Here is a 14,775-nt window from a genome sequence, read left to right as displayed (position 1 = left end):
ATAACAAATTAAGTAACTCAATAATTTAATTCTTTCTAACAGGAGGGTTTCTGCATTGGAGCTAGGTATATTAGTCCTGATTATGTCAATTGTTTCTGCTTCTGATTTATTACAATGTATCTCATCTGCCTGTTACAATGCTTTGAAAGCTGTCCTTGGGATCAGGACACCTAATGGAGTGTTTTTCATCAGCTGCACCCAGCGTTCTCTAGACTTCCAGTGAAAGCCTTACTATGTTCTCAATCTTGTGGTTTGAAGAGTTGGTTATGCAGGAAGTGCGTGGTGTTCATATCTGCAGATAGTTAACCTTGCTAGTTCAAATTTAACAGGATATATCTCTGCTGCATTTGGATGAGTGAGTGGATGAGTGCGCAAAAGCAAACCGAAAGAGAAGACATTGGCCACCGGTTTCTGAGCCCCCATCAGTTCTAAATTAAAGGCATTTTCCAGAATTTTGACAAAGTCAGAGTAGACCTATGTTTTGTCTCTGCTGCGGCAAGAAGAGTAGATCTTTTGAAGAAGCGAATTGATGAATTCCTTCGTGAGGATGCATCAGATCTTTGGCAGCTGCAGAGGGGTTGTGTGCTTCTGCAATGCTTTATTCTGATTGCTAGGTGACCTCTGTCCCCAAGAACAGTTAGGCTGTCAGCACTGATACAGAAAAGTGTCGTTGCATTTCATATCTCATTTATGAATGAACTATAATAACATGTATTAACATTTAAGAGGAATGTGAAAGGGCACTGTTTAAAGTCTATTTCTTCCTTTTTGGCAGGCCTGATACTCTCTTTTATTGGGAGTAATATATCCCTACCCCCAAGTATCTCTTCTTCCATCTTCTTTTCTTTGTCCTGAAGCTGTTCCCTTGCTGCAGCTGGCTAAGCATCTGGACCTTGACTGCCTTCTGACTTACTAGTTTTGTAAGAATGTGAAAAATCAGGACAGATTTGCCTACTTGAGAAACCTTAGCGGAGGTCTTACTTGTAGTTAAAATTTGCATGACTTCCCCCCCCCCCCCCCCCCCAGCTCCTAGCCCAATAAAATCTTCAGGGTTTTATCATAACTCAATTCCTGTCTTATTTCAACCTTTTAGTAAGGTTTGTTGTAAAAATTTGGGGCTTAAAATGTGTAGTCTCTATGGGCAAACTACTACAAAACATACATTTCTGGGCAGATAGCACTTAGCCCTTTTCTTCTTCCTTGAGGTGCCTGATACTCAGTGTAAATGGCATTAATGGCAGAGTGAACTGAGAGCGTGGCCCTAAGGAATGTGAGTGGAATTTTTGATTCTGGAAGTATTCTGGTAGCTTTCTTCTACGAAGTAGAGCTGAATTTCCTTATTTCTTTTTCTCCAGTAAGTGCTTGTGTCCTCTAGCCTTACAAAGCATTAAGGAACCGTATTCTGATGAATATCAACAATGCTTTTAAAGACTGCATGGAATGTCACATCAATTTACTGTATCGACAAAAGATACTGTTCAATGTTAGAAATACAGAAGCCCCGATATCTTCATCGTTTCTTTCTTGTTCTCTGCTCCCTTTAACTCCATTTGCTATCATGCTGTGCTTATCTTCCTTGATCTAGTGCATTCTGACCAACACTAACTGAAATTCAGCACATCAGCTTGGCTAACTGCTTTGGTTGGTATTTGATAGATCAAACTTCACAAGTGGGTAGAACATCAACGTGCCTGAGTGTGAGGGAGGAGGAAGAGGAAAAGACTTACCTCTAAGATCTCTGAGATCGGGGAACAGAATCTGACAGCTTTGAATGCAGAAGGCCAAAGTGATTTCAGAAAAACAGAAGAATACGCATTCAGTGTCTTGGAGTTTCTTACCATAATTTATACCTATGGTACCTTCAAAAGGCAGACTGTCAAGGATGCTAGTATTAATCACTGTGCAGTTGGGACGTAGGAAAGGGAGAGATGCTAAAATTCATGGATGCCTTCATAAAGCACTGGGAATTGACTCGAGAACAGAGGCATTTCTGAGGCACTGAAGACAAGAAGGCAGGCAGGCTTGGAAGATTATGCTGCAGAGCTGATAAATTGTGCTGGATCTTGGAGTTGAGAGGTCGCTTTTTTTTTTCTGGCTGAACTGGAGCCAGTCTGTGCAGGGTAAATAGCACAAACGAATATGACAGTTGTAAATACCAGAAGTTCAGTCTTGGAGCATCAGAATTTCTAGTTGTATTCTGATTCAGTTTAATTCATTAAACACGCACAATTTCCTTGGGATTCATCATCTTTAATTCCTCAGGGCTTGTCCTGCTCAGAGCAGGTGTTTTCTAGCTAGATCTCCTGCCAGTTTCTTTCATTTTGTTAAGCTCCTATGGTCCTTTTAAAGCTGAAAATTGACTTGCAGCCATGTTGCCCATCTTGCAGTGTTCTTAAGTATTTGCTAAAGAAGCCTTTTGCTGCATCTGTTACAGGGGCCTTCCTGATTTTTCCATTATGTCATTCAATGCCTCCCTACACTGGAAGAAAGAAGATATTTTCATGTAACTCCCCTAATGTATTTTTAAATTACATTTTTAAGAAAAATAGTTCTTTAGTTATTGTTGTTTCACCATGAATCAGTAGTGAAGAGATCTGCATTCTATGTGACATGAACAGAAAAATAAATAAAAGTTGTGATGCTAAAATCCAGAGGTGCACAGAGGTTGCTTTTATAAGTCATGTACAGTGGACAGAAGTGAAATAGGCAAGTGCTTAAATTCACAAAAGTCATGTGGTATATCTAGATTCAGCAGATGATAACTAGAAGTAAACTGCAGTTATTCAACAAATTGGCAAGCGTGTATCTTATTTACCATGAAAACCAGTGGGAAGTTAGGAGTAGCTGCCTTGAAGCATGTCCGTAGCACCTTGAAGAGCTGGTCTCGTGTCTCCAGTTTCAGCAGGGCTCTCCTGTTACAAGTGTGGTGCAGAAAACAGGATGTAATTGTTGCTTGAGGTAGTAAGTAGATTGTGCCTGCCTGAAGCCATCTGCTCATTGCCTGCCGTTTGCTCTTCAGTTCCCAAGGGTGGGCTTCACTCATTTTTCTGCGTTGCTTGGGCAGTAGTTAACAGTTCTTTTTTTCCGCTCTAATGTAGTGCTGTGGCCAAGTAAGCTTTTCATTAAAGGAGATAACGCAGGCTGCCATTGGAGGAGTGTTCTCACCCTCCTGTCCGTGCTGTTTGTATACTAGAAATGTACTTCTGCTTTTAGGAAAAAGCATGAAGGTTCCTGGAAATTGTAGCACTATAGAGTTGGCAAGATAATATGCATGCATATGGGTGAACTTCTGCTTCAGCTCACCTGTCACTGAGCCAAACAAGTAAATTGGATAGTATCTTAATTCTTAGGTCTTTTGCAGAAGGCAAGTGATAGGAGTATATGGTCTGGCTTGGCAAATGTGGTTGTTAAACTTAATTGGCTTCAGTAACATCCAGCACGTGATGGCAGATAGAAATAATCCATTTATGCATAGCTTCATAGTAGTTATTCTGACAGTCTGCCCACACCAAATAAAAAAAAATAACAGAATTGACTGATTAATGTTTGATGTTTGGTGTTTGGTGATATATGGACACTGACGGATGTAATGTTTCTGGGTAGGGAAGGAAGCTTGTGTACTGCTATAGTTGCCACCTTACAGACCTACAGGAAAGTACCATTTTTGTTACCCAGAAGCAGCAAGGAGGTGGTGACTATCTTGCTTTTCCAACACAATCTTGTTATACAAACTTATGTTTGTCTCTGCTTCAAGAAAAAAATTCTTCACTCTGGGAAGGAAGTTGCTTTAAGAAAAGTAGCTTAAGTTAGCTACTCAGCATTTCTATTTAGGTGGTCTTGAAATTGAGAAGAAGTATGAAACATACAACTGAAACTGTTGGCATAGCAATAGTTCTGCAGAATTGCCCTAGTCTGTCAGATTAAATTTATCTGGCAGCTGCTTATTCCATACTGCTATGACAATAGGAGGGGAATTTGGTCCCACTCATTGTAATCTGTTTGGAACCTGAAAATGCTTTTAGCCCTCTGATGGCATGGATCGTAGGGATCACAATACTTTAAGATTCCCAAACATTAAATATATGAGCCTTAAGCTGTCTTCTGCTTTAATAATCATTCCTCTAAGGTGGAGTCTCAGGTGTAAAATTAAACTTTGTTGAGAAGCTAATATATAGGAAACTGCCTTTCTGGTGTTAAAACAGACTGTAAATAAAGTAAAGGTGAATGTTGTGTTTGCTAATGGAAACGAACATTGGAGTATCCCGAGGTGTAAATAATCTTATACAGATAGCACAAAGGAGAGTGAGAATGAATATAGTTTTACTTATCACCAGGATCTTGAATATCCTTGAAGGTAAGGATGTAGCAGCTTTTCAGTTGATTCAGATTATACTTCAGAGAGGGTCTGTGAGTTTTAATTCCTTTTCCCTGGATCATTATGTAAGACGAGGCTCTTTATAATTAGCTTAATTCCTGATTAGTCTTGTGTGCACTAGATAATGTATTTCCCAAGGCAAAGCATGTAAGACTTGTTTGCCCAGATGTCTGTTTTAAAAATTCTATAGATTGCTGAGGTATAAAGCTACTTTGAATTTCTTCATAATACAGCTGAATGTCACAGAAATTGAATTCAACCTGAGTTTTGTGGAATGCAGAAATATTTTAACTTGCAGGTGCTGTGCTTCTTGATAAGGAAATTCCATTGTTAGGGTAGTGTAATTTCTAGTGGTAACTAGATGTCAAGATTCAGGATATTTAAGAGAACTCGGTGAGAAAATTTCCCATTTTCTGGGAAAAGTAACACCGGCCAGACAGAATACTGATAAATTTTGGGGGTGTTTTGTATTTCAAAGAAACAAATACAACCTAGAATAGGAAAGGTGATGCAGTAGTTAGTGATGTAGCTAACAAAACACAAACAAGTATTGCATGTTGTTTAATTATCTGAAATGTTTTAAGTAATCAGTTTTCTTGACAGATAATATTCTGTCTTTCCCTAGTTAAGAATAAATGAGCAGGCACCCTTCCTAAAGAACTGAAAGCTCTTCTTTTTAAGTTTAATTTGCAGCACTTGGTAGAGGATTAGAAGTAATCTAATTAAATGGCCTCATTTAAATTTTGCTGTCACCTAAGAGATGTTAGACAGATGTGAAAAGGGAATTATCTATAAAGCATGGAAGTTACATTAGCAGCTTTCTAATTTAACTTCTTTAATTTGGAAGATTTCTTTGCGACTTGAGCCTTTTTGTTAGTCGGGGTATCTTTTGATGGATCTACAGTATGATGCTTGCTGTGAATGAATTCATTGTGAGGCTAAAGGCCATTTTTTAATCATGGAGATATTTTTTAAAAGTGTACTTCATTGGCTTTACTTATATATATTTGACATAAAGCCAACATCAAAGATAGATACATTTGGTATTAAAGTATAATGTTTTTTTTTTTCATTTGCAAGGTATACATGTGTATACTGTAGGCGTGGGGGTTTCTTGGGTTTTTTTATGAGTACAGATAGTGAATGAGGTGCTGTGAATGCTTTTTTTAGTAATTATGTTGGTCATAGTGGTTTTGAGATACATCTGACATGAGACACTTAAATTCACATACAGGCACATGCCTATACAAAATGAGTTAAATTTGCCAGGGGGAAATACTTGTGTTCTTATTTGTATGCCTAGGTGAGGGTCATGTCTCTGGTGTTCTAGAGCTCCCTTAGTATTTGAAAACTCTGGATTTGTGTGTTCCTAATGGAAATGCACTCTGCCAGCTGTAGGGTGTGTATTCTGATATTTTTGCTAGGTTAGGAGCCCCTAAAAAGCCATGTCTCTGAGGATGTTTCTCTTCGTATCTTAATATAGATCTACTTCCAGAAGTACAGCTCTGGGGCATCTTAGTAATTTACAAAATCCTAAGGGTACTTCATTTTGCATGAATTTAATGCCACCTTGATTTTATCTTAAGTATTACTTAGTGAGGTCTTGGAGCTTGGGGAGTGACTCACCTTAAGGTAGTGCTTGCTGTGGTTACACAGGTGTTTTCTGTAACCTGAGCAAATAACACTTGGTGTATGTTGATTCTTATCATGATTTCTGTGGTTAAAGAATTTTCCTATCTTTTCAGTTCTGTGTAGATCTGTGAAAAGAGAAACACAGATAATAATTTCAGGGAATAACATATGAATGACTGAAATTCTGTGTCTTTACACCATTGTGAGACTTGGAGGTGGAACTGATGAAAATGTAAAATCCAGGCTAGCATAAGCAAGATATACTTTTAAAGCTGTCTTGAAAGAAACAGAAACCTGGTCTTTTGAATACGCAAATTAACACAAGAATAAAACTTTTCCTAAGAAGTTGCAACGTTGAAACTTGGAGACTTTTCGAGGCCTTATTGTCTAAATTGCAAGTCTTCAATAATAACATTTAGATAAGTTATTTGTATTGTATAGCCAGGGAAAACAACAGACTTAAGGTGCTCTACAGAAGGGTGATACAGACACAGTTGTCCAAATAGTAGGATGGATACGTAGATAAGTGTGGAAGAAACAAAAAGCAGTGTGTTAAGGCAAGGAGATCAGAATACTTAAGGCAAAAATTCTCAAGGCAAAGTTATGTCTGTAAAGCCGTCATGGCTTTGTAAAATAAATGTGATAGAAAATAGACCAAAATGACACAACTGTAAGTTGAGATACAACTTCAATGATCTTCATTGAAGACTGTAGTGGAGTCCCTGTATTCCAAATCAGGTGGACAGGAGCAAAACTCAAGATACAAAGTAATGTGTGAATCCTGTAATTATTTTTTTATGTCATACTTTTGTTGCTAAGGTTATGTGCTCATGTATAACGGCACAGAAGTAAAATTTTCACTTACTAACACTGACCTTATGCAACTCTTGCCTTGTAACTTAATTCTTGTACATGAATAAGATGACCAAAATAGACGACAGTTCCCATACAGAAGGAAAAATGGCTAGGAATGTTCATCTTGAACTGGGGATATCAGTGAGATCTGGGAAAAAGTGCTATGGAGAAGCTGGATGACGAGTGATTATTTTGTATCTTGTAACATAGGCGTTGGGGAAACTGGAAGAAAAAATATTTCAAAACTTTAGCTTGTAATCAGATTTTACATTATAGTTTTTGCAGTTTTACATTACTGACCACAGGTTTGTACTATGTTCTATTTGTGGAATTTTTTTAAGTGTGAAGTTTTAGGTATTTAATTTAATAATTGTAATGCAGTTGAAAAATTTGGTTTGCTGCTTAAAATAAGTAAATGAAAAAAAAACCCCTCCAACCTCTTTTTAAGCTTGCTTACTTCATAGATTTCAAAAGTAGGAGGAGAAGGAAAAAAAAAAGCAGTTTATCTAGAGAATGGAAGTTGGGGGAGGGAGGTGCGATGTGAATAACATTACTGCCAAATAACTGCTGGTGACAGGTATTTCTCTGGAGTTCACAAAATGTGTATGGGTTACTTGGTATCACTATGGTATATTTGGCACAGGAATGTAGTAAACATACAGATGCAAAGGTATAGAAAATTGTTTAATGCGTGGTTGTTTCAGATCTAATATATATATATATATATATTTTTTTTTCTCTTTAGATTCAAGCACCCTTTGAGGACCAATGTACCCAATAGCTCATGGAAGAAAAAAATCAAAGCAGGACATCCTTGGTTTCCAGGCTACCGAAATATGGAACGAAAACTTTAGGAAGTGTTTTGCAACCTATGCCAAATGGGACGGCTGTTAGTTTAGCAGGGAACAATGGTGGCAAAAATTTCAGCAAGCACAGTGGCACTGTTCGCATGTCTTCCTTTTCTTTCAACTGGAAAAAATCAAATAAATATCAACTTAATGATCAAAATGGGAGAGAGACCAACTCTAAACATAACTGTAATGAAAAATTAATTGATTCTGAGAAATATTCTCAATCCCAAAGAGCATTGGGTAATGATGTGCTCAGGGTGGGTTTGAACAGTACTGCTTCAGTTACATCAAAAGCAGCAAAGCAAACCAGTATGTTTGTGTCTTCTACTGAGGAATTAAATCCAAAGTCTTTGCCTGGACTCTCTAGTTCAGCAAAATTCGCCAAAGGTACCCTGTCAGGAAGGACCTCATATTCTGGACTCAATGCTTCAAAATCACATTTAAATGGATTTTATGGAAATAGGCCAGTGGTAGGTTTGCAGAGACCTCGAGCTAATTCCAGTGCCACAAGGACAAGTTCGGGAGAAAGCCTGGCGCAATCTACAGACAACAGTAAGGCTTTCTCCTGTGAAAAAATGGTAAGATCACAAAGTTTTTCACATTCCATTCAGAATTCTTTGCTTCCCACTGCATCTTTAACCAGGTCGCATTCCTTTAATAAAGCTGTGGATCTTACAAGGCCTTATCATAGTCAAAATCTAGCTGCCAGGACATCTCAAAGGTCGACTTTGTTGTCAAGAAATACATGTCAGTTGGATGTACCCAATGGAAACGAACCTGTGAAGTATGGATTTACCAGGCCCTACTCGAGCATGTCAACTCCTTGTTCAAAGAAGCCCCCGCTATCAAATGGATCTGGGTCAGCACCTTCATTTGGATACAGATTAAGTCGACCTTCTCTGTTGAAGCCTACCAGGCAGCGATTTGCTGGAAATATCATTGTGGATGGCAGCAAAAGTACAACTCCTGACACATACATTGGGCGGAATTCTGAAATTTCAACAAATATTAATAGAGCAATTGAGAAAAACAGTATTATAGAGAGCAATTCTCAAAGAACAGAATCTGATGAGGGTCTGCATGAAAGTGTGGGAAAACATGGGTCAAAAGTCATGTGTATGAGTGATGATGGAGATGAAATATCTATATCTTCATTGTCATCCTCAGAAAAAAATGATTTGAGTGAAGACTTCAGTGATGATTTCATAGATATAGAAGACCCAAACAGAACTATACAAATACAGCAAAAGGAGAGCTGCCTTCAAGATTTAGAGCACGGGAGTGTAATGTCGATCGAGCCATTCGCCTCTCTCAAGGAAAGTGGAGGATCTTGCTGTAATGCTGATGAATGGCTTGATATAAACATGTCTGGTAAATACTTCGTTATGTTCTGTTTGAAATTTTAAGTACTAAATAAAGATTTTGTAACTGTAAGCTGGTTTATGTAATTGACAATTGTTTATGAATTGTTTCAGAATGGAACTTGGCTCTATACTGGCCCACTTATTTTCTTACAGTGCAAGATAGTTATCTTTCCCAAGCATGATTCTGAAGACCTCTTTTTCTTTGGGGTGAGAATGAATGATACCTCCTTCAACCATGCTTGTGAATTGGTTGTGGGATTCGTCATATCCTTGCTTTGCCATTCATTTCTCTGGACTGATGAACTGCTAGGAAAATTTCTCTTCCCCTCCTGCCCCCTACACCTCTGTAGGCAGAGAACAGCTTTAACTGCTTCTAAGTACTGTGAATAAGTGTAAGGTGTCTAATTAAAATCAGTTAAATTATAAATAGGAATGTCATTGGTTTTTTGTTTTTCCTGACACATGCTATATTAATTCCATAAAAATTATTGGAGACAGAAGGTGCTTTTAAAAGCCACATTTTCAAGTCTCTGATGGGCTTCTCATAGTACATGTTTGTTTTGAGAGAAGCTACAGCTGAAAGATTGGATCCAAAGGATATACTTTTGGACGCACTTTCTAATATTTTTTAAAGATACATAATTTTAGAAAGTAGCTTTCATGATGGGTGCATTACTGCTGTGTAAAAGGCTAGCAAAGGTGTAGGCTGGAAGGATACTTAGTTGTAGCTACCAAAGCAGCCTGAACTTTTTTCCTTCTAGGATGAGTGAACAATACTGTAGAATGCTTTAAGATACTTCTCTTACAGTATGGTTTCAGAAGAGTTAACACTGCAATAATACACATCTTAATGTTTATTTTTGAAATATTGGATTATTTTTGGTCTCAACTACTCCCGTTTTCTTTAAGCAGTGGATGACAACAGTGAAAGCACAAAGCATACTGCTGAGAATGTGATTTCTTCAGAGATGAATTACAGAGCTGGGTCGTCTTTTGAGCTTTCTCCATCTGACAGCTCTGATGGCACGTATATGTGGGATGAAGAAGGGTTGGAACCTATTGGAAGTGTCCATCCATGTGGAAGTTACGACTCTTCAGAAATGAACAGCATAGTATGTATTTATACGCATAATTTGCGGAATTAGTGTTTTGTGTTTATTGCTTACTAAGTATATTTTTAAAACAATGATTTTTTTCTTGATAATTGTTTCTTCTATCCTTTATAGTTGGTAGATTTTTTGAAACTTTACCCCCTTAGTTTCAAGTTAGAACAGAACAGGCCTGCTCTTCCACAGTTTTGTGGTAGTGATCACAGAGAATGAAGGAACTTTTGCAAATGATCGGGTAAATATCTCCCAGCCATCTCTAAACCTAGGAGTGAAAAAGCAAGAAAATAGCTGTTGCCTATCTGACTTCGTCCATCATCTTGTTTCTATACTGTATACACACAGGACCCTTTCAAACTGAAGTTTGTTTTGGTATTTCAGCTTGTTCAAGCATAGAATCTTTAAAGTCTGTACTTGACTGTAGCTTACTGTAGCAGGACTCTTTGTATGTCTCAAGTGCAATACACAAGATGTATAATAACTTTTTCCTTATTGCTAAACTTATAACTCATCTGCAAGAAACATCCAGTCTGAAGAATGGATGAAGAGTGGTTGCGGTGCTGTGACCCTCCAGCTGAGGTCAGGGAGCCAACCTGGAGATTTCAGTGGGTGTAAGGAAAATGCTGTCTGCCCTTAATCACTTTTCACTGATGATATTCCTTTATCCAAACAGACTTTTCAATTAAGCAACTTAGATTTTTGTTAACATGACACTAACAATCAAAACTTCTAACAAAAATAATGTAGTATAATTAATGTGTCTTGCTTCATTTGTTTCAGGTGTGTTATGTGCTGTGCCACCACCACCAATTTAGTAATGTAGACACCAGTTTTGAACTTTGACAGGGTTTGTGGCACCTACTTGGACTTTGTATTTTCAGTAGGGTTGTATGCTGTAGCCCAAGAGCAGAACAGCAGGGATTTCCCCTGAAAATTGGGCATAGCTACGTAACTATTTTTATGTGTAACTACATACAAATTTCTGATGTGTTTTCAGCTGCTTGTGATGGTGTTTGTTTTCTGTCTTGAATTATGATGTTGGGATGTACTGCTTTAAAAGAGTTTAGAAATGATTATTAACTTCTTGTGGTAATTGTGGCCAGCTTGGAAAAGTGGTTTGAGACTTTGCCAGTGTGAGCTTTGTAGCTGTATTGATGTTTACAGGGGACAAAACAAGCTTAGTGTAGGCCACTGCAAAAATGAACACCCTTTTTGCTGGCATGTGTGTTCATGTATCTGGGGAAGAATGGCAGTTTTTTAAACTGTGTCCTGGATATAAATTTTAAATATAAATATGTCTTATACATACAATGTAATTTATCAAACAAATCAAAGACACTGCTTTCCCATGCTTTTGGACCATGTATCTAGTTTTTTAATACATGCAACCTCCATGCATTGATTTATGCATGTGTATGAATTGATAGTCGAGCAGCGTTCTGACTGAGAGAAGCTCTTGTAAGCCTTGTGGAGCAGACATACGTTAGAAGCTTTTCGTGTTTTTCTTTACTGTTTTGGTTTATTTATTCCTTTATTAAAAGTAAGTAGCTTTTAGAGAGGGCTTAAAAACCTTACTAGGTTTTGAAGTGGAGAAAGGAGGAGGTATAAGTAAGACTTAGTGTTGAATCTATGAAGTTGTATTTTTTTTCCACCCATTTTGATTTTTATCCTGTTAGTGCTGTTCCAGAATTACAGTGCTTACTGTACTGTGAATTTTTATATTAAATGAGAGAAACATCAATAATAAATCATCTATTTTTTACAAGGCATAAATGTATTTTCACTCAGCTTGGGTTTTGAGGGGAAATTGTAGGTCTGAGATGTTTGTTGAATTGCCTTTTAGTGGTGTCTTCCCCACCCCACCCCCACCCCCGTGCTTGTTGGTTTTAGCAGAAAGCATGATGTATTTGATTTCTTTAGCCTAAAGATTAAACACTGATCATTTTTAATCTGAAGATGTGGAAGAATTTCTGATACAGTTTTTATTATTTCTGAAGAATTACATTCTTGGGTAGGTTAATGTAAGCTTTTGTTCCGTGTTTTTCTTTTTCTTTTCAGGCTGTGAGTATAAAGACAGGTTAAAAAAATAGAGAACTGAAGGCGTTGAGAATAATTGTTGTGATTAGTCAACACATCACATGTTTTGATTGCTGGGAGATACGTGATCAAATGATGCGGCTTCTATCCTCTAGTGCGGTGAGGGTAAAAGTTAATATCTGTGTGTAAAAATTGAGTTGATAAGAATCAGATGTAAGAATTTTGAGTGCTTGAGATAATGCTAGCCTGACTGCCCCTTGGAATATATTTTTCCAGGGAAATCTTCAGAGCAGATAGTTGATTCTGGAGTTTCCGTGGCATCAGGCTGGGGTGAGTGGAAGTAATGTAGCTGAATAACAGTTCAGGTAGTTAGATGGCGAGTAACTGAGTAATTGGTAGTGTTTAGTGCAAAATTAATCTTTTTTTGTTTTACTTCTATCCTGTATCATTAGTCTTTTAAGCTGTATCATCATTAGTATCAAGAAATATTAAATACTTTTCCTAAACTTTTCTATAGATGGCAGTGCAGCTCTTACTGGGTAATCCTAGTGAAAAGCAATTTCAGCAGAGAGGATTTTAACTAGGCTTCTGGAATGGCAATCAGAATACAAAGACAATGGAAGCAGCTTGCTGGTTACTCAATTTCTTTCTTCCTTTTTTTGGGAGAAGAAAAGCAGGTAGCTTTGCTGTGCTCAGTAGAGCTCTGTTTTAAGGACGTGGCAGGGGAATAAAGTAAATTTGGCCTCTTTTAGGATAATCTTTATTCTTCACTAACAGCCAAGAATTACAGAGAAAATATGCAGTCCTGTGCAGGAAGTTTAAAAGCTATAGACATCTAAATACCCTCTCATAAGATGGTGCCACGGGAACTTACAACTAAGTAGGACATGGATTTTTTTTGAGACCTTGTCAGGGTGAAAGTGATTTTATTTTCTGATTGTGTAGCAAAGTAACTTATTCCACTATTTCTACTTTTGAAGGCAACAAATAGATTGGTTGAACACTTAGAAATTGAAAGGACTTAAATTCCTAGAGTGTCATTTCACTGTTATTTCTTATATTCCTTTCAACAGCTGGTCTGTGCTGCTGACCACCAAATCACTGATGCTATTTCTGCTCAGTTCTGTAGAGAAGACTGATGCTTAGCGGAGCAGTTGTGATGGCTCTGTAAATTAGCAGCAGAGACTAAATTTGTCTATTTGTATTCTCTCTTAACATTTAGCTGTACTGTTTGCTCAGGTCCTGTTTCAGCTACCTACTGTAATACCTAGCAGTTTTACTGTTTTGTGGCAGAAAGCTGCTCGACAGTGTGAGGTACAATTTCTGCTGTGTCACCTGTTTTGCATTTAGTCTCCATTATGAACAGATAATACTTGTGGACATCTCAAATTCATCTGAGAGAATCCTTCATTAACATGGCCACAGTTATGCTTTTAATAGAAAATTGTGCAACTGCTATGTAAAACTCAGTCTGTATTATTACTTGTCAATACAGAGCTAAGAGTACGAACTTGTTTCTCAGTATGTTTTGTTAGCAGGGTTCCTCAGCCATTCTTTTGACAGAGTTTGCTGGCAGATGGTTTTCTGCTCATGTCAGAAAGGAAATCTCTAATTAAAGCAGCGACTGATTTCAGAGGTACTGCCTTCAGAGTGAAAATAGCCACTGTCTATCCTCCCACTATTGCTCTAGTCTTCAACTTTAGAGCTTAACTATTACAGCAATGGGAGGCAGTGAGAAACTGAATTACTTAATGAGATGGCATTTCTATGTCTTGTGTGATGTAAGCGTCCCTGCTGTCAAATATTATTGAGGTTATATGACTATATGCAGTGCACAAACGTCTTGTGATGTTGGTTTGAGAGGCATGACATTTTGAACAAGCTTTTATGGCAAATTACCTTTTTTCCTTTGGGATAGGAAAGCATATATGCCTTTTGAGAGCTGCTTGATTCAGAGCTGACACAGTGAGTCTTACACAGTTTTGGCTGGTAAAATCAAGGTAACTTCACTTGTACTCCTGGATTTCAGTTGTGGTAGGTAGCTGTTAATGACAGCTTGGAATTTCTGTGGTGGAGAGAGGGAGAGAGAGCAACAGTTCGTAGTGTTGTATGAAATATGAGAATAAATATTGGTAGAAATTAGAACTACTTTTATTTCATAAGCTTGTAAGTGATGTTTCCTGTATGAGTTGGCAACTGCATAACCAATGTTAAATTTTAATGTGAGTTTATAGCTATTCCTTTTTGATTTATTTTTTTTTATTCTACCAAGTTGCATCACTTCTCAGTAACAGTAGCACTTCAGAATTACTCTAGTGTACTTCATCTAACTACTGCTGAATTTTTAAGTCTCCCATGTTGTTTTCCATACTCGTAGGAAATCTTCAAATCATAGTGAGCAGGTAAACATGTGCCCAGAGAGAACAGTAGTCTTGAAGTATTTTTTTTAAAGTTGTAAGTATAAACAAGAAAAGCGTTTTTAAAACTGATGTAAAACAAATTGAGACATATATCTAACCCATCTAACTGGGTTTCTGAACGTTTTATGTATAACA

At 37.5% G+C, this 14,775-nt stretch overlaps 1 protein-coding gene across 6 annotated transcripts in view; it reads left to right on the top strand.

The window, feature by feature from the left end:
* Nucleotides 1–14,775, top strand: part of CCSER2 (coiled-coil serine rich protein 2) — a 115,563-nt gene that overhangs the window by 48,987 nt on the left and 51,801 nt on the right. For 4 of the 6 annotated variants that reach the window (XM_080402697.1, XM_080402698.1, XM_080402701.1 and 1 more), the window contains exons 2-3: nucleotides 7,608–9,084; nucleotides 9,987–10,189. In XM_080402697.1, the coding sequence (XP_080258823.1) occupies nucleotides 7,647–9,084; nucleotides 9,987–10,189 (1,641 nt within the window). In that variant the 5' untranslated portion in view covers nucleotides 7,608–7,646. Of the gene's footprint in view, nucleotides 1–7,607; nucleotides 9,085–9,986; nucleotides 10,190–14,775 lie in introns of those variants that run through there. The other 2 variants (XM_080402702.1, XM_080402699.1) reach the window with 2 other exon arrangements.

This window comes from Falco punctatus (assembly GCF_963210335.1).
Source record: "Falco punctatus genome assembly, chromosome: 9".
Taxonomy (NCBI): Eukaryota; Metazoa; Chordata; class Aves; order Falconiformes; family Falconidae; genus Falco; species Falco punctatus.
Note: the sequence above shows the minus strand (reverse complement) of the source record. Positions and strands in the feature narration are given on the sequence as shown.